Genomic DNA, 23,093 nt, shown 5'->3' with positions numbered 1-23,093 from the left:
AACAACATGACAAATGACTCTGTCAAGCCACACAAGACTAGCTGGTTGGGTCTGTGGGGTGCATATCACTCTTATATGATCTCAAGTTGCAAATCATTGGAATATGGGCTTCATAGTGCAAAGGCAAAATATTATTATTATTATTATTATTATTATTATTATATTGATCAGAATCCCATCTGGTTGGTTTGCCAGTACTGCTATCTAACAATTCAATGATTTGAACAGTATTATCAGCAATTTTCTGTTCTAAATGCACCTGCTCTTCGTTTGTGTATTATACATGTTCTAGAATAGGGCCTAGAATACCATATAGCTAATATACTTTAATGTTTCCAAAGCCTTTGTCTTCATATAATATCAGTAACATTTAGTCACTAATTAGAGATTAGCATTTTCCCCAGTCAATGGATATAACACAACATGATCTGTTAATCTGAGTACAGAGCTAAGCAATACTCACTGCAGAATTAATGTGACCAATCGAATGGCCTCCACAGCAACATCATATTCTTTATCAAGGGTCATGGACACGATACGATCCTGGAAACAAGAAAAATAACAAAAAGAGTTATTGCAAAATGCATCTGAAACAAGTCTGCTTTGATAATATTTGTCCTTGGTTTAACAGGTGTTACTAATGAAAGCAAAATTACTCTGCAAGGTCCCTGCCATTTTAAATGTACTTTTGGAGGTTGATGCACATGAATATAGATTTATTTCTTTCCCCTTGACTAAAATCCACACAACTCGAATGACTAAAATGTTTCAAAATAAACAGACAACATAATAAAGGAAAGGTTGAATATATTATGTTCTGTACTACAAATACTTATGTCAACTTTGTGCTGCTCAGGGGTTAGGCACTGTACTACAGTTTTAGAGAACGCTTGACTTTAAAGAAACAGTTCAGTGTATTTCCTACCTTAAACCTGTTTGTAAAGAGTTCCAGTTTTGGAAAGAGTTCCCGGTTGGTATAAAGGTTTTGAAGGGCTTTCAAACACTTCAGCCTGACTTCACCTTGCTAAAATAAATACAATGGCAAAAACCATAACACACACTGTGAGAAATTGGAATGTGAAAATTCTTCCTTTTAAACAAGTGAGCAAAACAAATGCATCAAACTAATCTGAAAGGAGCCAAATTATACCACTGTTCAAATGTTTTAAGTCACATTTTATATACAATTTAAAAATCTCAGGATCACAGCAAATTCATTTTTGGAATATAACAGGCAGAGTTTTGGGCAGCTTTTTTAATTTAGTGGACGGACTAATAAGCAGTTGTTTTTAAAGTTTTTCTCTAACATTTTTTCTAACAATAATGAAGAGGTAATGCAGTACAAACTAACAACAACAACAAAAAAAAGACTTACTCGATCATGCAATGTCCAACCAACATACTTCAGGTAACTATCATTTAGAAAGGCATCACTGTACATTTTCATCCACACACCAATCTCCTCTATACAAATAGCTCTGATCTCAGCAATAGCATCCCTGTGAAAATATGCAGAAGTCTATTTCAGTTTGAATTCAAAAAAGGATGTCCACACAAGATCTCCATATGAATGCTCTATAAACTTACCTATATCTGTGAACAAAAATACCCTTAAAAATTGAGTTCATCATGTTCTCAATCTCATCCTGGTTCTCTTGCAGCTGCGAAACAAACGTGAAAACGACATTTAAAACTAAAATAATCTTTAGACTGAAAAAACGTGATTTTGGCAATATGCAGAACTTAGTTTGCATCTTCAAAACAGATCTATGTGGTGCTTTCATATTCATTTTATGTTGCTACTGGAGAATCTACAGTAGGAGTGCCACATTAATGCATTGACTACTTTCTGTTCCAGCAGAATAAAAGGAGACTCAGTAGGTGCCGACCTCTTTCCTCTTTTCCAGCAGCAACTCCAGCTTCTCGTTTGCTCTCTTCCCAGCAATCTTATTTCTCTCTGCCTCATACTGTCGCTGCGTGTTGTCCTGATGGATACTGAGATTCAAAGCCACATTGACGAGCGCGGTCATAAGCTTCATAGCTACAGAGGTGAAGAAAGTAAGTGATTAAGCAGTTCCGTTTCATAAATACGTCTATTCCAGAGTTGTCTAAAACATTTTTACAGATGCAGGGTCATATTATGGGTTTTTGATTATCTGCACATAGGTAACAGCTACAAACAGCTCTGTGGAAAAAGTACCTCCATCACTTTTCAGTGAGTAAACACCTGGCAAGATGCACATTTTAGGATTAATTGAATTAGAGTATAAATGTTTCATCAATACACGGCAGCTACAACAAGTCAATAACAGACCCGTTTCAAACTGTGGGAGAAGAAAGGTCAATTTATACTAACTTCTGGGCCTCAGGGGAGCAAGACATTTTCTGGACAACTAAGTAAACAGGCCTAGCTTTCAGACCGGGCAGGGTCAGATCATTCAACTTCAACTTAACAATAAATTGCCCAGGAAATACAGCAACATTCAGACGGTCAATTTCCTGGGTGATCCCTATTATAGTAGAAATAAGGATTTATCTCTCTGTGCCATCGATACCTGGATAGCAGCTGCTTCCACAAGCCTGTACGAGTCTAAAGTGTCATTCACACACAGACATCTTTGACACCAGACGTAGAAGAAGCAACCATCTTACCTGCCAGTGTACTCGTGTGTCTGAAGGCTCTGACCTGTGAGTCTGAAAGACCAGTGAGCAGAGAGATCACCGTGTCCATCATGTACTCATCGTAAATTATACTGTACTGGCACTGCCGGATCAGAACCCCAATGAATTCACAGAAATTGTACCGGAATTTTTTCCATTGAGGACCTGGCATAGTGAGAGGGTAATCGCCACTGTCCTGGAAAACAAAGAGGGAAAAAAAAAAAAAAGAAAAAAAAAAAAAAGAGGCATTAAGGGCGATATGTACATATGCATTCTGAGAAGTTATCAGCTGGAAACAACAAGACTCATGGTTACCATTTAAGGATTATTGACCTTAAATAGATAATTATACATCTTAAATGGTTAGAAAAAGAAGAATAAACTTTGTGGGACAGATTCATTGCTGGCACATGCCTCAAAAATAATACTACGTACATAGCGATTTCTCTAAATCAGTTTACCAAAAGACAGTTCTCCCTTGCCTAAGAGTTATAAATTGCAGTGCTCACACTGAATTCAGTTAATCCAAGATACAGAGCTTGAAAATGCTCACCCTTCTACAAAGACCCTTAGGAATGTCAATATATAATGAAATATATTCAGTTAATTCTAGTTTGAGCTGCTTTATAATGAGATCTCATTATCAATACAACTATGATAAATGTATACTAAATAATACCCACTTTAAGTCAATGTTACGTTTCCTTAAGACAAGCGTACATCAGAGGTGGATTTCAAGTTACCACTACCTAAAATATACCAATAACAGTTACCTCATCAAACTCCTCTGTCATCTTTCGGATGATTTCTGCATTCTGCATGTTCCGGAACATCTCTATTCTCACTGTGCCTGTAAAGCAAAACATCACTTAATCAGTTCAAATGTTTGGAGGGGGAAAGACTATAGTAAACATTTGTTTTAAGCAATAAAGAAACATGTAAACAATAATATTCTTTGTTTGCATGCATGCGTGTTTGAGTGCATGCGAGAAGAATGGTATGAAATGCAGAACAGTTGTGTGTATGTTTTTCTAAATCCATGAACATAACATTTTAAATTCACAGTCATCAAAAGCTAGAAAGTAAACTTTTGATGATGATGATGATGATGATGATAATAATAATAATAATAAAACAAGAACAGCTGGGCAGAGGCCTGTAAGACTCCTCTATTTGATGCCAAAGTTCAAATCCAGTTCAAGACATGAATAAGAACACATCTGGCAATGTCAGATATTCCATTACTGGACTTTCGCCCACAGAACAAAGCAGCCAAACAGTATAACAGCTGCGTATGTTCCTGGCTCAGGGATGAAGAGCTGGCATAGTCAGTTTAAACGGTCAGCTGCAAGGAGGAGGCTATTAACATGAGCACAAAACTCAGAGGCCATAAAAATAAACAAAACAAAACAAAAAACGAGAGTTACCTTTACAACCAGAGCACTGAATAAAGAAGTTGATCAAATCCAGAAGTGCTATATCTCTGTCCTGCTTGTAGGACTCGATCCAGTCGTCAACAACAGACTTAACAGAAAAAGAAAAGAGAAAAATGACAAGTGCCTTCTAACTCTAACAGGCAAAAAAATAATGATTCTGCAAACATTCTTTTTAGTGCAGTAAAGTGTGTTGACTGTCAAGATAAGAGTGGAAGCTGCACCTGCATAGCACTCTTGCCCATCTTGACCACTTCAAAAAGGGTTACAGGGTCTCCCTCGCCATTCTGCTGGGGGATACCGTTGGCTTTTCTTCCCCGGGGGGCTCCAACTTGGCTTTTTTCAGCAGGGGTCTTTCGAGGCTTCTTGTTGGCAGACTGGGGAATGAAATGCAACGACATGTGACCAGGTTTCCTCCATAACTTATATTTCAGAATCACTCAAAACCACAATGTTCACTGCATCTCCCCAGTGCAATGAAGTTCAACAGTTTCCTTCACTTAATGCTTTCCTGTCTGGAAACAAATGGCTAAGATGAACCCCAAAGGGTTGCTGAGGAATCTGTGACTAGAGTAGGTGGCTACAGTGTGAAATCGGCCTGCAAAGAATGTTCTGCCTGCCTTACAATTCCAAGTTACTCTAAATGGCCACCAAAATAGTTTGGGAAAGAAATGCACTTTCCTAATTTCGATTATTTATTTAAAAAAAAAAAGTCTGTACTATATAGTGTTTCAAACCTAAACTCCTCTGAAAATAATTAATCTTTGTCAAGTCTATCCCTGCTCCCCCTGCCCCACTTACCGGTGGTCTCCCAGGCCTTCCCCTCTTCCTCTTGCCTTTCACCTCTCCAGTGTCCTCCAGCTCACTCACACTGACTCCCAGACTGACTGTTTCAGCCTGCCCAGACTCATTAGTTGAGTCCCTATTAAAAAAAAAAAAAAAAAAAAAAAAAAAAAAAACTTAACCCCAAGAGATCAAGTTCTTGGATGTAGTCTGCATGGCACAATTGCTGGAATCAATCCAATAAAATGTTTAGAAGAGGCTAATGCAATTTATGTCATTGAACTACCCACACACAAAGTGCATCTCAGCTGAAATAGTATGCATTCTTGAGAGAGAGAGAGAGAGAGAGAGAGAGAGACTCCCAGAATGGTTTAACACCAAAACCATATATGAGGAGAAAACAAATGCATAGGGACATATACACATACATATCAGGGTTTCCCACAACTATATTCAGATCAGCGGCCTGCCTGGCCAAAAATCAGCCTTCTTTCTTCCATATTACTGCTGCAAATTTGATAATTTCATCTTTGCACCTTTTATGTGGTCATCTTCTAGTTTTTTTTTTTTTTTTTTCTCATGCATACACACATCAGCCCATCCAGTGCTGGATGAAGGTATCCCTGAGATTTTTCCACTTGCTTCGATCTATGGCTTCCCTTTTCTCTGTCACAGCTGAAAAGTTTATTATTTAATCTTCCCATCTTTTATGTGGTTGTCTAAGTTTTTTTAATCTCTTGGGATTTGATAGCTTCCTTTATCCATCTTTGATCTTTTCTTCTTGTAAAGTGTTTGGCACATTGCCATTTTAACATTTTCACTCAATTAAAAAATGTTTTGTTTGTTCTCGGAAAAAAAACAAAAACATATACATCTTATTATGTCAAGAATACAGATTACCATGCCTCTGTGTCATCCACAGTTTCTGTAACATTTTTGCCTTTAGCGACCAGTTTCCTTTCAACAGCATACAATTTCTTCCAAATGCACTCCATATGTATACACACACAGACTATACTTACTGTAATACTGGCAACTCTGAAGTTATCATTTTTCTCAGCAGCTTTCCACCCCAGGAGTGTTTAACTGTATTCAGGAACTTCTTCCCCAAGTGCTTTAGCGAGTTGTGTTTTTGTTAAATATGGGCAACGCTATAGAAAAGAATTGTCTTCTTGTGCAATCAGATGACTTCCAAACAGTCATATCCCACAATCTGAAATTAGAAAATAAAAATCAGCCAATAGTTAAGCTCCCCATTCTTTGAAGACATTTTAACGAGCTTAAAAAAATAAATAAAAATCACATTGTACATATTTTTCCATTGTTGAAATATATTGTAAATATGCTGGTATATTTATATCTGCATATTGTTCTTTACACTACAGTCCCTTTATCATTTACTACAGCAGTTCATTCAAAATGAAGCAGGCTACATGGTGATACAAAAAAAGTAAACAGAGACACCAACTGGCCATTTTATGTAGTGCAACAAAACAAATTAGTCCGAAAATGTACCCATGCAGTACATGATTCATTTTTTTTATTTTTTTTAAGGGCAGGAGGCAGTACAATTATTATTATTACTTTACTATTATTGTAATTGTATAACCATTACACAAATCCCCTAATTATGCATATAAAGCAGTATATAAAAACATGTGCCTAATTCAATAAAACCTTTTATTCCACTTCCAAAACATCTAGAAGTGGATGAAAGAAACCTTGGAAAGGTAATTTAGATTGGTCTGCTTTATTTTCAATTGCATTTAGGTATGGGTATGAATCATTATACTTCATCGCATTCAATACTAGTTATTCCTATGAAAATTTAAATTAAATGATAAAGGATAATGTTAATGGTTAAATGCATGAAACATTTTTGATAGTTCAGGTTTAATCTCACTATTGGCATGGCATTTTTATCTAACCACTAGGGGCAGTGTTATCCACAAAGTATTTGAACCTATGAGAATAACAATTTACAATATAGGTTGCTGATAAACATTATGACCTTTGAAGTTTTGCTTAAAAACAAACAATGGTGTTACCTTTAAACTCTAAATTTCCTAATGGAATCCCTTTTGTTTTAGGATCAAGGCAAATAAAATGTTTAAAATATGTATTTAAAAAAAGTATATGGACAACAGTAGGGGGCAGGCTAAGAAAGTCTTAATTTAAATGCTTCAGATCAACCCACACAGATACATCCAGAACATTACTTTATATAGGATTTTGGCACGTATATGTGAATATTTTGTTAAGAATGGTTTTAGCCACAGCACTGTTCATGTAAGTGGACAAATATCCCCTTTTATGTAAAAACATGGAAGCAAAAATATTTAAATATTTAAGTATTCATTTCCATTGTGTCAGTATTGAGATTTAAAAAGCAATGCAAGTCTTCGTCACTAATAAATCAAGCATAACTAAGTTCGGTTGCAGAACATTTCATTTTTATGTATTTTTTGGCCAGTGATGTGTGCACATGCATGTCAATATGCATACATATCAAAAGTTGTCGAGTCAAAAAAGACAGGGATCCAGCACAACCCGAGAGTACAGGAAATGGTTAAATCACCAGCTTGTGTAGCCTGCCACTAGATGGCTGTATGTCGTAGGTGGATAAGTTTTAGTTTTGTGCAGGTGCTGCAGTGCTTAACTCTGCATACACAGTAGAGCTTTGGCAGAATTTTCACTTTGCACACAGCGTGCTGTACATTACCAGCAGAGGGGTCTGCGGGATAAGGAGAATCGTACACAAAGCCAGTTAAAAAGGATGCAGTATTAGAGCACACTGTGAAGCGAGGAGCGGGCCTTCCCCCCCTTTCAAAGCACACAAGAGACCCACAAAAACAGAAGCACACAGCTTCAGGTAGCAGGTCACGCTGCACTGGTTTCCACTCAATGACAGCTTGCCTATTATGGTCACATCATGTTGGGATTTCAGCTCCATTCTCATTAGCCTGTCCCTCAAGAATAGCTGGACAATGCCTACAAGCTTCCCTGGCAACCACGAATCTCTCTCTCTCTCTCTCTCTCTCTCTCTCTCTCTCTCTCTCTCTCTCTCTCTCTCTCTCTCTCTCTCTCTCTCTCTCTCTCTCTCTCTCTCTCTCTCTCTCTCTCTCTCTCTCTCTCTCTCTCTCTCTCTCTCTCTCTCTCTCTCTCTCTCTCTCTCTCTCTCTCTCTCTCTCTCTCTCTCTCTCTCATCCCCCACACCACACCCCTCCTACTACTACTGTTGTTTCAGATGACGGTACAACACAAGGGAAACTCTACAGCCCGGCCAATCTCAAGATGAATGGGGAGATTTTTTTGCGGAAGCAGAAGACCTCCCCTCCCCCAGCTTGCAGCAGACTCGCTCTCTGGAGAGGGGAGGGCTCTCAGCCGGAATGGCGTGTTATACTTATGATGACAGAGGACAGAGATTACAAATAACTGGTGGATTCTTCCTTTGGATTTGCTACCATTATACAACAGTGAAGCTGGATAGGCTGAGAGGAGATGTCTGCATTCTAAGCTGGCACAGGCCAAAATAAAAGCAAAGGTTTTGATATTCACGTTCAATTAGCAACTAGCATGCTATGAAAACAATTAAATAGCAAATTGGATGAATATCAGTAATCATTAAATAATCAGAATGAGCAAAAACACCTAAAACTATAAAATTATGCTTCTTAATGTTCAATTCACAAATGCACTTCACATATTTCTGGTTGACATACAAAAGCACAAAAAATGAATCATTTAAAAATAATCCAGTGCAAAGCAAAGTGCCTTACTCAGGTTTCAAAAAATGTTGTGCTTGTCCGTTTCCTTTTTAAACCCGTGTTCCAGATACACTTAATCTTTCAGTGTTATACAAGAAAATGTGAGTTTTATGTTTGCTTCTACAGTTCTTGCATGTGCATGTACTTGTAATTATCAGGTACTCTACAGTCCTGTTGCACATTACTGCACATATTCAATGTACACAATAGTGTGGATGGTGAAATGCAATGAATGACTTCTGGCTGGGGACAACACAGGAGGTCAGGGGAGGGGAATAGGAAAGCCAGGCCAATGGGTCAGAGAAAGGCTATGGGAAGATTTCACCATTACAACCCCACCAGTAGGGTATTTCAGTCCTGCATTGATATTTAACTTGTGCTTAACTGAGGGATGCATATCGTACACCCCAAATATTGTGGGACCAGCCAGCCATGTAATTATTACCTAGTTATTTCTATAACATATCTCAAACTTGTAACTGGTCACATTTTTTGCATATATCCTGCCTGACAGTGCAATAGTAAATCAATAATATAATAGTCTTGAGTAACATAAATCACTGGTTATATAGCTTTTCAGGGGCTGCAACTACTTGCCCCAGGGACCATGCTGCAGACAGAGTGGAAGAGCTTTTATTAGGCAGCAAAATTAAGGGGGAATATGGGACACGTGTATGCATTAATCAAATGCCACAAGCATAAGTGCCTGGATGACTTTCCCTTTCTGCCCAAGAGAGTGAAATAATGGGGATTATATTCAAGCTACAGGTTAATGATTTTCTGAGTATGACTGAGTAAAACAAAACAAAGAGCAACAAAGGCTAGAAAGAGCACATTGGTGCAGCACAAGGGAAGAATGTAAAATCATTAGCAAACATTAATTTAGCCAATAAATAAGATTCAGCCATTCTGTTTTTCAGATGCTCTAACATTACATGTGACAAGGTTGTGAATTCATACTCTCAAAGGTCAAACAAAGACTGAAAAAAGTTAAGAACAGGGAAATGGGAACACACAGCAGGTTGAACATACAGGAGTATTTAGATCAATTATCCAACAGTACCAGGTTACACTAAGGAACAATGCAAAAGGTCTATTTCACCCGCCCAGGCAACACCTTACACACAATTATCCATTTTTTAAATTATGTAGTTGGGATTTTTTTAAAATTTATATTATATATATATGGACAATCGTATAATTATTCAACCAAAGAATGGAGAAATCCATTTTATCGGAGATAGTATCACCCTCCAGTCCCATCCCCACAGCAGCCAGCTGTGCTCACGTCAACTGTCCCTCTGGTCTGTACGGCAGTTTGCCTTCCACTGGCACCCCAGCAAAAATCCCAAGCTTTGCCATCTTTCAAGGCAGAGCAACTGAAGATTTTCAGTGCCAACAGTTCATTACATTTGCACAAGCTCTCAGACAAGCTACTGCCTCATGACAAATCCTATCTCTCTGTTACTGTCTTTAATGCTGCAACTACGCTTGTTGTTTAATAGCTACAACACTAAAACAATCTGTGTACATTTAAGTATTGAAGCAGCAGGGTGAGAGCAGACGTTGAGGTACAAATGCTTGGAGAAACAAAGGTTCAGGGGTAACTTTATACTGAACCTAATCTGGGCCTATGCCAAACTGTATTCATACATTAAAAATTTCAGTTCTCAATTTTACACACACACAATATAAATAACCTTTATATATTAACTTCTGTAAATTCTGATGCTACATATAGCTTCTATAGCACTGATGTTGGGATCCAGGGCAGTCTTTGATTAGTGCAGTTCTCCAATCTTTCTTGTAGTCTTGAAAACACTGTGCTTCCATCCCATCACTATACAGCAAACATTCATCTGCTCCCACTGGAAAACCCCACAACATAAAAAAGAAACCAAAAATAAACTGAGAAACTGGTGCTTATCAACTGACATTTAGAGAAAATGTGCCTTCTTTCACATTTATAAAGTCCAGGACTACAATGGAGAGTGGTTTGTGTCATTTACAAAATATCTTTATTACAGGCACTGGTGTCAGTGTCTAGTTACTAAAACTCCATCTGCCACCCTATATCCAAGGCAATCTTTCAGAGGCACAATACATCGACTAGAACAAATTACAATCCTTAATTGCCACTGATAAAGGTTCGGGGGGGGGGAGGGGGGTCAATGTCCACTAATGAGAGGTAAATTGCACTTGGAATGATGCATCTGTGAATATGTATTAGATACATTCGGAAAGGCAGTCTTAAAGCTTTGCCAGTTCATTCAAAAACCTTGCTTTGCTAATGTTAATTAAAAAAAAAATGTATTTTTTTTTTAGTGTGGCGACTAATTAGTACAGAAACATGAATATAATGAAATTCTCTGCTCACTGCAGATTCATGGCATTACTGTCCTTAGGCATCCTGAAATAACTTCATTATTATGTTCATTATTTACACAATTTTATTCAATTATGATTCAGAGTCAGCCTTTTCCACAACCAGTATATGTATGGCCTGAAAGCCCCAAGCAAAAACACTGTTGCATTTCTGAAGCAATTCTCAACCTTGAGAAAGCAGTATAGCACATACTGGTCATCTACAGCTCCTACTACTAATACTTAATTCATGGCCAATTAAATAATAATAATAATTAATAACAAAAAAACTGGTGCTTCTAGTACTAGCACAATCCATGGAAGTTGAAGAGGATGATACTGGTCCTGGAAAGGGGTCTCAACTATACCAGCGCTAATAGAAGTACATCTTGAACCTCTCTCCTCAACCCTACACCCTGCTGGCAGTGATGACACCTGCAAGTTCAAATTAAATGTTAATTAAAGTGTCATTTAACTGACAGATATAGTGCAACATAATGACACTTGTGCATTTATTCACCGCTTTATGCATGCCAACAATTTTTTTATGGAATGGGGACAGGGATCTGCAGTATTTACAGAGAGCTGCCCAGTGCTCACTGACGTTTTGTAACAGAAGGGAAGAGGGACCACAGAACAATAAAACAATCACAGAACAAACAGCCAAGGATTCCATAGCTCTTAATGGGAAAATAATTGGCTCTTTATAAACCCGCAGCCGATGTGTTGGATGTCAGCAAGTGCTTGGGGACTGTAAAGCTTTCCCCTAGAGGGCAATATTTTTAACTCGTCTTCCATTTAAGAGATACATTTTACAGGGGGCAAATAAATAAATCTAATCCTTGTGCGAGTCACCCCCCACCCACCTCCTTCTCACCTCTAGTCAAATGTCTACAAAAGCACAGATTGTCCGTTTCTTGTTTGGAGTTACTCACTTCATAATGGCACAAATCCAGATAAAACCACATTAGGCATCTCCCTCATTAATCCTGAGAGTTTAGAACGGCTGTTATGTAGATCGGTTGCCCAGAGTCTCCGGCGCGCGGACGCACACCCACACATACACGACAATACATTTTCCTAATGAGCTGAATTACATTAAAAGTATGAAAACATTCAACTAAAAGAATGGCTAAATGACAGGACCAAATAACATTCACTGATTTGATTCCACTCATGGGCCCAAACCACAAATCTGACAACAGTATATTGTTTAAATATTACTGCTCTAGCCATGCTTAAAGTATTATGCAGTAGATTAACACAGGTCACTTAGACCTGTAGCAGAGGGGAAATTGTGCATGTCATGCATTCATTTTTCTTTATGTTCAAAGTACATTTCAATTGTCATAATATAAAAAAACAGGAGTTACAAATCATGCCCTAGATTTATTAAGCTTTGCAGCAGGAGTGTTATTTCCTGTCCTCCTAGTATAATGAAAACATACAGATTACAGTATTAATCAGCATCCTTACATTCAGTTTAGACAAAACTATAAAACAAAAACTGTGCATCTGGGACAAACCTTTGAAACGTAGCAAGTAACATAAATAAATAAATGGGCCTAACTTACTGGGGTGATGAAAAGGACACTACCATGTCACCTCTGTATATAGCCAGCTCAAACCAGTGTATAGAGCACAGTTGGGCATAAAGTCTTAACCCATCACCACCAAAAAGTCCTTTCCTTCCCCTAAGATCCCCCCTCCCAAAACCCCAAACCCACAGCAGGGGACAGTTAGTCTCAATTATTCATCTATTCAGAAGACAGCTGGGAAGCAAACTATTTTGTGTTTCATGCTACCTTGTTAAATTAAATATTGTGTCTGGTCTCAAACCATCAGTCTAATTGGGATATTTATTTCGTCACAGTGTTGCCGTACATCTATCATCCTTAAAGCAGCAGACACACTTTTCCTGCCATAAGCAATCATCCCAACCAAAGCTGCCCTTAAGTTAATTTAACCAGCACAATGCAATACACATTTCTCCAAATGTCCACTATATATTATTAACAAGATGCACATCCTGCAATACTTATCCATCACCTGATCCCAAGACCATAGTACACAATTTTCAGAGCAGAAATTAGAAGATTTTATTTTTCTGGGATTCCTTCTGATCAAGTTAGGAGACATCACATGTTTAGAAGAAAAAAAAAACATCACACTAAAAATCGGCCTTAGAACCCATGAGTAAACTGAATTTCTGTTCTGTAACATTTATAAAATACTGAATTAGTGAAAGAATTGCAAGTGTGAAGTTTTTTCTTCTTCTACTATTTAAATAATGTCACTGCCAACTGCTTTTCAAACCCTTTGCATCAAGCTCAGGGATTCGTGGCAGATCTTTCTGGAAAGCAGCAAATCTCACAGATGGCATCATGTTTTTCATTTTGCATCTTATTTACAGTGATAAAAGGTAAGGTACTGGAAAGTACATGGGAACAACCAGCTAATTTCATATTAAGAGATGGAGAGCTGGGAACTGATGTGTGTTAGACCAGTCAGCCTAAATTGGAAAAAATAATAATTTAGCAATAACACAAGAGCTATGAAACTAATAAAATGCACATTAACACGCCCCAACCTTGAGAAAGTTCTTAATAAAAGCAATACAAAGGGGAATATTATCTGTAGAAGGAAGCATTGCACAACACATTTATCTTTTAGTTTCAACTGAAGGTTAAGTTTAATTTAGGTTTTCAATTTGTAATGGATCCTTACAGTGGAGTACAAACTATATTTTTGTAACACTTTCTCTTTGTCAACCTTTTGTTAAAGTAATACCCTGTGAATGTTTTTGCCTCACAAAGACCTCACTGCCACAGCAAATGCAGCTTGTTATTAATGTATTTACAAGCAATTTTGTGAGAACATTTACATATTCCTATTTATAGGTAACTTTCTCTTCATACACAAGTGTTACACTCTACAGTGCTATAATAAGCCTGACAAAGTGTTTACATTACAAAGACGATGCATGACACCTCAAACAGATTTTTGTTGCACAGCCACACAACCATGAATAATTTGGTACAGTCTTGCTATTCAGCTTGGGATGCTCAAAAAAATAAAGCAGAATAAATACAGTTTTACATACTCTGAGATCAGTTCCAATGGCATCATACAGAACAAGACAGTATAATTAAAATCTAACACTTATCCTACACAATGAAGAAAAAACCTGTGCATTTTAATTATGTTAAAACACTTATTCTGTTTAAATGGTAAAGTTAAATATTAATTGGGTGCTGTATGTCTTACAAAATATTTCTAATAATAACCTTCCACAGAAACAAGCATCAGAAATGAGGCCTTAACAGACTCACACCAGACACCTGTTCAAGCAAGATGCTTCAGATCTCTACCTATAAGAAGGATAACAGGATTAAAGGGACAATAAGAATAGCTTGCTAGAAGTTTGTAATCGCTTTAGTAAACTGAAATGGCAATGTCCGAATAGGGGGGGCCGGACAGGATGCGTTTCTAAACCTGATTAAAATAAATACATACATGGCCAGCTCTGTGCACCTAATTAGACCCCACATGACCAGTACTTTTAGTGTTTAGTGTCAGAAAACCTCTAAGGTGCACCACAGAAAGCACAGAAAAAATTAAATTAAAAAAAACAACTGAAAAACAATCTCTTTGGTTATGGTTGTAAATAAAGCAAAGAAAGCCAGAACAATCTCTTGAATAAACAAGCCAAGACATAAGAAAGTGATTAGGAAATGTTCTCATGAATGGGACAGCTGTTTTATCTTGCACTTGCTCTTCCAACTCTCTTTACATTCAAATGATTTGCTGAAATATTAGCATTAGCACTGTAGAAGAAGAAAAGTGACCATTTCAAATTATTATACTCCAGGGAATTTTTTGTTTATGTTTTTGGCTAATAAACTTCTTGCCTTGCCACTTTTATAATCATGGCCTGTCAAAACAAAGATGGAAAGAAAAAAGTACATTTTTAAACATTGACCAAAAAAATTAAAGTGAGAAAAAGAAAATCCCTTAGCAGTTTCCCTTTGGATTATCCTGACACCAGTGTCTGCTAACTCTTAAAACAATCTGTTTAACTCCCTAGACATGCAAGTCAGCCTTTCAGGAAATAGATAATAAAAAAAAACACAAAATGAAAATGTACAAACAGCAAACACAGGATAAAAGGTCTTCTTTTGGCTTGTAACTGTCTTAAACACTCACTGATCTCTCCAGCCAGCTATTCTCTAGTCAGCCAATCAAATCAGACGAAGAGCTTATGACCTACAAGAGGGTTACCATGGCAATGCCTGCCTTCTGGAATACATGTCATGCATGTTAAGTGCCTTCCAGACACACATACACACACACCAACTGCCTCAGACTGAACCATTAATAAAGTGTACAAATCATTTACAGAATTTGAAGCAAAAAGAAATGAGCAGATATTACAACGGTTTGTTCTGTTTGGCTCTTGGTTTTTCAAAGGAACACGTTTATTTCAAAATCTCTAATGCAAGGAAACACTAAACATACGAATGAGTCATTAACAAACATCCGGTAAAATGGTACGCTCTGGTATGTACCCAAGAATTAAGCTCTTGATTGATGATAAAAATAGCTGCCAGCTATGTGTATCTTTATCTCATGCTAGGAAGTATGTGGAGAGTAGGAGTTCAGATTCTTAATCTGCCTCAACTAGGCCTCACCCACAGCTAATTCCACCTTGGCCTGTCAATCGCCATTGTGTAAATGTTTTGTCCGTAAAGGCTGGAGTTAGCCTGTGTGCGTGCACCATGATGCTTCACTAAAGATCCGAGAGCATGCGGAGAATTCAGATTGACAGTGATGTAGAAAAAACAAAACAATAAAAACACACAGGTTGGAGACCCTGAGAGACCAAGTCTGGCAAGAGTCCTAGGGGAGGGCAGGAGGGGGTCAGACTGGGCTTGAGGAGGAGAGGCAAACCCTACTACTCCTGTGAAGTGTAGTGAAGTCCATATGAACACCCCCTCCCACACACATGGATGATGTGTCCTGGCTGCCTTTTTTTTTTTTATTATTATTGACACAGCAACCAATTTTTAAATTAAGTTTTATACATTTGGAAGACTATTCCTTGCTTAGTTTTCTTAATGGGGGGGGGGGGGGGGGATTATTATTAATTTAGGAATAGGAAATTAACTTCAGAGTTTCATGCATTTAAATGAGAATTTTATTCCCCAATTATACTCCATTCTGTTAAGTGGGAAAATGTTTTATTTTGAAATATATTCAAAATACAAAACTGAAATATTATAATTAGATATGTCTCACCTCCCTGAATGTATACTTGGTGGGAGCAGCATCGGCAACAATTACAGGTGTAAGTCTGTTAGGATAGATCTCTACCAACTTTGCACATCTAAAATTGCCAATATTTGGCCACTCTTCTTTACAGATCTGCTCAAGCTCTCTCAGGTTCCTTGGAGAGCGTTGATGGACAGCAAAAGTCATGCCACAGTTTTGCCACAATCAACAAGGTTGATGCTCTGACTGGGCCACTAGCGTTTACCTTTTTGTTCTTTAGCCACGCCAGTGTGGCTTTAATTGTGTGCTTTGGGTCATTGTAATGCTGAAGGGGAACTTGAACAGGGCAGGTTTTCCTCAAGGACCTTTCTGTACTTTGCTCCATTCATTTACCCAGAGACTTTGTTTTATTGTTTTTTTGGATAGTTCAAATAGGAATCAAGGTCAGATTTCTTGAATAATGACTTCCTTCTCGTCACCCTACCGCACAGGTCAGCTTTGTGGAGTGGTTCAATATTGTCACATGCACACTTTGACCAGCATTGGCCATAAAAGCTTGTAGCTCCTGCAAAGTTGCCATTTGCCTCTTGGTAGCCTCTCTGATTAGTCTCGTTCTTGCTCGGCCCTCCAGATGGAGGCCACTTGTTGCGTGATTTTGAAGGCAAGTGCTTACACCTGAGCTAATTTAGTATTGCTATTGCTAAGTTGGGTGGGGACACTTATCCAACCAACCTATTTCAGTTTTTTTATATATATATATATATATATATATTTTTTTTTTGGAAGTTGTGGGGTAGGATATATAAATACATTGGGGGGGAGGGGTTCTTTCCTGGCTAAAAGGCAACAAAAAGATGACATTTTAGAAAGGGGGGGTTTAGACTTGCATTCACATTTAAAGGTTTATATACATATACAGCAGCAGCAGAAGCCACCAGAATAATCATCTATCTTTTCCACAGCTTCGCAGAGCCCATACATACATGTATACAATGCATCAGCGCTTTTTGTGAGGAATAGAAAAAAGTTAGATTGCAAATCTAAATCACTTTCACCCTGTTACATTCATTTTATGAAGGTGTGTGTGTGTGTGTGTGTGTAGTCGGATAACCAGCGGTCCCCATGTTAACATGTAGATGCTTTATTGATACATTTGAACAATTATTTGACTGATTCTAAATAAGTCAGTACTGTGCATTTCAGCATACAGATTATAAAACAATCTTCAACAGTTTAAAGTTGTGTATGTCTTTTCATGGACATTTTATAATAAAGATATATTGTAAAGTTGATGGTTGTACCGTGTATTCTCTCTTCCTTAGTAGTCTTAACTGTTCATCTGCACCATTTAAGTGTCACATATTGAAGAGTGCCATTCCTGCAATACTTTTGGTAAAAGGAGCCTGACACTTAATGAGGTTACTGTTATGAATAATTACTGGTTGTTAATTTGTAATTTTGCAGTGTTGGTGTATTCATACATACATGTCACCATATAAAAAAAAAAAAAAAAAAATCAAAGGAAAGATTGTAATTTACATTGTCCAGTGTGAAGAAGCTACATCTGTAGAAAAACTATCCTTTTAAAATCTTGCATTAACAAACAATCAAAAACTTCAAAGCTGTAGAAACTGTACTTTAACAATATATAGGGTTTTATATATTATGGTAAAAGAAGCTTAAAATAAATAAATGTTCAAATTCTGCTTGAAATACTGCTTAAAAGTAAAGATTATACAGTACTAGTTTGACTATGACCTTAATTAGGCTGTTAAGTTTATTTGGATGGTTTAAATTCTAATTAAACTTAAACTGCAGATGTGCACCTGCTGTTAAGATTACCAAGAACAATTGTCAACCTAAAAAAAACAACTATATTTTAAATGATACCCATAGACAAAACCAAATGTAAAGCTAATATAAACAAAGATTTTCTAAAACTTCCAATCATAATTCTAATCAGGCTGGTGTTAACAGACACCTTGTTTAGACATCACAATCCAGTACGAGACAGAAAAAGTATTTTAAAGGCTGTGCATTCTAGCACATTTCATTAGGGCCCATTGCAATGACAATTTTACTGTTTATATGATGCATTTTTTTGTTTATGTAATTTCAGTTAAGTTACATCAAATGGTGCAAATAACCCTAGACCAATGCGAACAACAAGCAAGGGCAAAGCATTTCATTCATATTTCAATTCACTAAAATTAATAAGGCTCAATGAGTAGCTCAAGGAGGTAATTTGTCCCCAGAGGTTCTGCGAAAGGTTGTTTTTATTGTTAACATGAAAAGGCAAGCACTGCATGAGCTCACTAACCGATTCAAAGATGAATTTAAGGTGTGAAATGAGGGAGGAAGAAAAATGATTTTTTTTTGCATATGGGCAAAAAGGAAAGCTACTCACTATGTATGTCTGCAAGATCAATTTACTGCTATGAACAAAAAGCTTGGTCGATGTGTCAGAGGAATGTGTAAAACAAGTTCAGGCACTAAATCAGCCAACCTGAAAGTTATTTTTCGTAAAGAATCATAAATTTAAAATGAGGTTTAAAAGAAATTACACCATAAAAATTGATTCTCTATTTTCAAAAGAAAAATTAGCTCTAGACGTTGGTCTACTAAGCAGTGAGTTCATGTTTATGCCCCCTTCCTGCTTTTAGATCATTTTATATTTACCTTTTTTGTTCTGAACATAAGTTTTTGCATTTTCCTAACATTGCCTTTATTGAGGTACATTTTTCTTTCAGGGCAGGGCGGGGGGTGATCAATAGCATTCAAACCACTTTGTAATTGCAACATAAACCCCTATGCATTCCTACTGCATACAGGAAGGAACTGATAGGATTATTTGTAACTGTGCTTATAAAGCTTTATTACCTTGAGTACACAAAAGCACTGTGGTGATGCTTGCCAAGAAAAATAAGCAAAGTCTGTTACCATGAGCTGCATTACTATACCCATTCCCCTCCCCCACATTTACACTACTTTTCATGTAAAATCAATCAGTGAAATTCAATGATTAGCACAGAGGCCTTGCAATGCTTTCAAACATCTGCCTTCAATATAATGCTATAGTGCGATGCACCAGCTATTGAATATCAGGTTTCAGAGGCTTTTTCCCCAGTGAGTGGAGGGTAAAAAGAAAACAAAATTTGCAGTGTCCTGCCAATAATGATGGAAACTTGATACAAGCAATTTTTGAATTAAATGTGATGAAGTGCATTCTCTAAAGTTTTCTGGCATTCATAGACACAATGTTACTATTAACAACTGAATCTGTTTAATTAACCTGTATTAAAGGAATGAAAAACATAGAAGTGATACCCTTTCTTACATGTCCTGATCAGATTACACCTTTACAAGTCAAATCTATGTCAAGAAAGGCATATAATAAAGTGCACTTGTAAAGGGCAGGTATGAATGCAGTGGAGCCAGTTACCCCTTTAAACCCTCTAAACCCTGAATCTAGAGTGCACACTGTTCACCATGCCTTGTGCCTCTGTCTGCAGTGATTATCATTCTAGAAACAGAGGCACAGGCAGCTCTAATAAAAAACACTTCACTGACTAGAGTGGTGTACAAGGAAGCACTGATCAAAATGTACAAACAAGTCATATTGCATCTCCAAATCACTGGAGCCAGAAGAATACCTTCATTTCACAGACTAAGCATTGTTTTTAGCCCACTGGATTGAACCGGTTTATATGTTAATCTAAATTAATAACATACACTGCAAGCATGTAAGCAGTTTGTAGCAAATTCTAAAAGCAAAAATTCCAGGTCTATGATGTTGTACTATATTGCACAAGGCTGCAACTATAAGGCACTGTGAGAAACAAAGCACATTTTTAAGACTTTGGTTAGATTAGATAATGCTTCACAATATTCATATTTTGCAGGTCTCATAATAAACGCACTTGAGAAGACATTATGGGAAACAGCAAACAAACTGTTTAGAAACTACTTTCTGGGTCTACAAGCAACAACTGTAAGGGGGCTCCGTCACTAAATATTTAAAAACAGTAACCTTGGTAATGCCAACATGATTTGTTTCAAAAGCTGAAAACCTGCTGTTACCAATAGCAACACTGACCCTAACAGCAGGATTTAGAATTTCATATATATTTTCTTTTTAATAGCAGTAGAGATGTGTTACATGGGGCCTAATAAAGGTTTCATAATAATCTTCAACTTTCCTCTACATGACCTAAATAAAGCTAACAAGCAAAACCACCAAGTTACCTGGGTAGAGGGGATACACAGCAACATTAAAAAAGAGAAACTTATCTCTTGAGGACTTTGTTAAAACACAGGAAAGGGAAAGAACTGCAGCACTCCCTTCTTCAGGCCTGTAGCCAGACAAACCATGGAAAAACATTACCCTTGTTCTCATATGGAATAAAGGGCCTATTCACCTGAATGTGGAATGCTGAGCAGGGTTTTTAGGGGCGAGAAGAGTAGGTCATGTCAATGATAAATGATGGCTAATGAGACTACAGCCTTTCCAGCACTGAAAGCAGAGAGGGAGGAGACCTAGGGACTTCCAGAAAGCTTTCCACACACAACCCACAAAGGACCTTAATCGTAAGAGGGTTTATAAGATCTAAGGTGATCCTTGATCTGTGCATAAAAATAAATAAAATCATAGGAGAAAAAGAATGCCTGATCCCGACTGGGAGAAAGAAGGCAACGACTCTACACAGGCAATAGCTCGTTTAGATAAATTTAGCATTTTTTATCATAATGGACAAAATTGCATGCAAATTAACTGAGATAAAATAGGAGGAGCAATTTTGTACCAGTCTTGCTGAATTACTACTGCTGAAATGAAAACAAGGAAACTCAATTAGGGGAAGTGACACAAGTAAGCCCACCAAAATCACCAAAGTTTTACATGTTTTCTTTGCAATAGCTATGCAAATCGGTTCCCAATAAAGTGGGTATTAAATCAAACATTAATTTCTAAACACTTGTGGTAGATTTTGTCAAAAATTTACTAAATTAAATTACTTCATTGCAAAAGTGAAAAGTCCAGAGTGGGCTTATAAGGTACATATGTACCGTTTAAGCCCACATGTGACCCAAATATGCTCACAAGAGTTTTAAGAGTAAATTCTTCAAATTGTATTAAGCACTTAATATTTTATAGATTATTGAGTTCAGATGTCAAATAACAAACCTAACCAATTAAAATTGTATTTTTATATTATCTGCAACTATTTTCCATCACATGGAACTGTTGCATTTGTAGAGGCAGTTTGCTCTGCTGGTGTGCGGGTTTTTGTGGTTGGGGCTGGGGCTGTGGAAATCTGCACAGGTACTTCAGAAAAAGGACCATGATTTGTGGACACTTGTCTGTCCACCCGGCTCTGGCTCACAGGGAATATTCCAGGACTCTCAAAGACACTGATGATGTTCTCTGGCTTAAGAGTCGTTGAAAGCACATCTAGTTTCGCAGGGAATTCCTCTTTTAAAATATTGTCCCTGCTAACACTGGAATGGCAGCACAGTTCTTTCCTCCATTAACTTTTGACTAGGGAAGCACCGATCGATCGGCCACCGATCAGTATCGGGTCGAAATGGCAAGAAATTACTTTATCGGCTATCAGCCTATTGCTTTAAAATGGAAGATATTTTTGACCGATATTTCTGTCTGATGGTGCTGCTTTTATTGCATTTAACTAAGTATCTGATTTGTTCAACTCTTGTACCTTTAACAAAATATGAATAACGCACATGAACTGCAATGCAATTCCCCCCCCGGCCTGCTCTTGTTCTATAGATCAGTAAATAATAAGAAAATATTGGTATCGTCCGATCTTGTTATTATTTATTTAAATTTTTATTTCTTGGTTGACGCCCTTATCCAGGTTATATGAATATCAGCCCAGAATATTCATATGGGTGCATCCCTACTTTTGACTTCACCAAACACTGTCTTATCCAGTGGCTGGAGGATGTGGCTGAGGTGAGATGGGAGCTGGAAAAGCACAACCCATTTTTTTCTGGCCTTGATCGCAAGTGCTAGGGAAATAATCTGAGGCATGACCATAAAAAATGTAAACTCTTGGCAGTCCCATGTCAGAGATCTTTGGCAAAAACAGCATCTCAAAATACTCTAAGAATACTAAAGTATTCTTCTCTGTCCACCTGTGATCCACACGAAATTCAGCAAGCTTCGTTATTATGTTATTGCAGTTCCTATATTTTTTTCTTTGCCTACCAATTTTTTCGTCATAATGAAAATAAGGTACATAGTTAAGTTAATGAATGAAAGGGATGTATTCTGAGTAATATTAATTAATTTAAGGCTTTTTTTAAAATGTATATGAGGTACAATGGGTTCTGGGCTTAGTGGGCTTATTAAGAAGAACAGTGGTCCATGGGAAATTAACCTCAATATTTTTTAATAGAGCTAATGTAAACATGTATTTTATTTATTATAAAGACATATTACATTTTTTTTTTTTTCAACTTAGGCCATGTTTATAATTGTTGGTAGAACAAATTAAATAATTATTCTGCTTCCAACCCATGTGCTAATTAGCTTTTCAAGGTCACTGTTCCTTTTAAGCCCATGACAAAAACAATTTAAATTATAGATTATAATTGATAGAACAATTGTTGTTGTTCTACTGCATCCATCTGTGTGACCATCATTCTGACAAGTGTCCTGCGCTAGCTCCAGAAACTGTATTTTCAAATACAAATTAGTGCTTCTAAATACCAAGCAAATTCATCATATAAGGTATCATTTGATTTATTAATCTCTTATCAACACTCACCAAGTTTGGTGACCAAATTCAAGAAA

The 23,093-nt window shown here is 37.1% G+C and overlaps 1 protein-coding gene across 1 annotated transcript in view; it reads right to left on the bottom strand.

Moving 5' to 3' along the window:
* stag1a (STAG1 cohesin complex component a) overlaps window positions 1–23,093 on the bottom strand; it is a 44,327-nt gene that overhangs the window by 11,070 nt on the left and 10,164 nt on the right. The window contains exons 2-12 of the mRNA XM_066708902.1: window positions 5,900–6,090; window positions 4,896–5,016; window positions 4,319–4,471; window positions 4,089–4,185; window positions 3,435–3,511; window positions 2,653–2,857; window positions 1,890–2,041; window positions 1,588–1,661; window positions 1,376–1,499; window positions 926–1,024; window positions 464–543 (exon numbers count right to left, since the gene is read on the bottom strand). Of these exons, the coding sequence (XP_066564999.1) occupies window positions 464–543; window positions 926–1,024; window positions 1,376–1,499; window positions 1,588–1,661; window positions 1,890–2,041; window positions 2,653–2,857; window positions 3,435–3,511; window positions 4,089–4,185; window positions 4,319–4,471; window positions 4,896–5,016; window positions 5,900–5,928 (1,211 nt within the window). The 5' untranslated portion in view covers window positions 5,929–6,090. The remainder of the gene's footprint in view (window positions 1–463; window positions 544–925; window positions 1,025–1,375; window positions 1,500–1,587; window positions 1,662–1,889; window positions 2,042–2,652; window positions 2,858–3,434; window positions 3,512–4,088; window positions 4,186–4,318; window positions 4,472–4,895; window positions 5,017–5,899; window positions 6,091–23,093) is intronic.

The sequence above is a fragment of the Amia ocellicauda genome, chromosome 7, assembly GCF_036373705.1.
Source record: "Amia ocellicauda isolate fAmiCal2 chromosome 7, fAmiCal2.hap1, whole genome shotgun sequence".
Classification (NCBI taxonomy): Eukaryota; Metazoa; Chordata; class Actinopteri; order Amiiformes; family Amiidae; genus Amia; species Amia ocellicauda.
The sequence above is the reverse complement of the archived record's forward strand: the minus strand, read 5'-3'. Positions and strand labels throughout refer to the sequence as shown.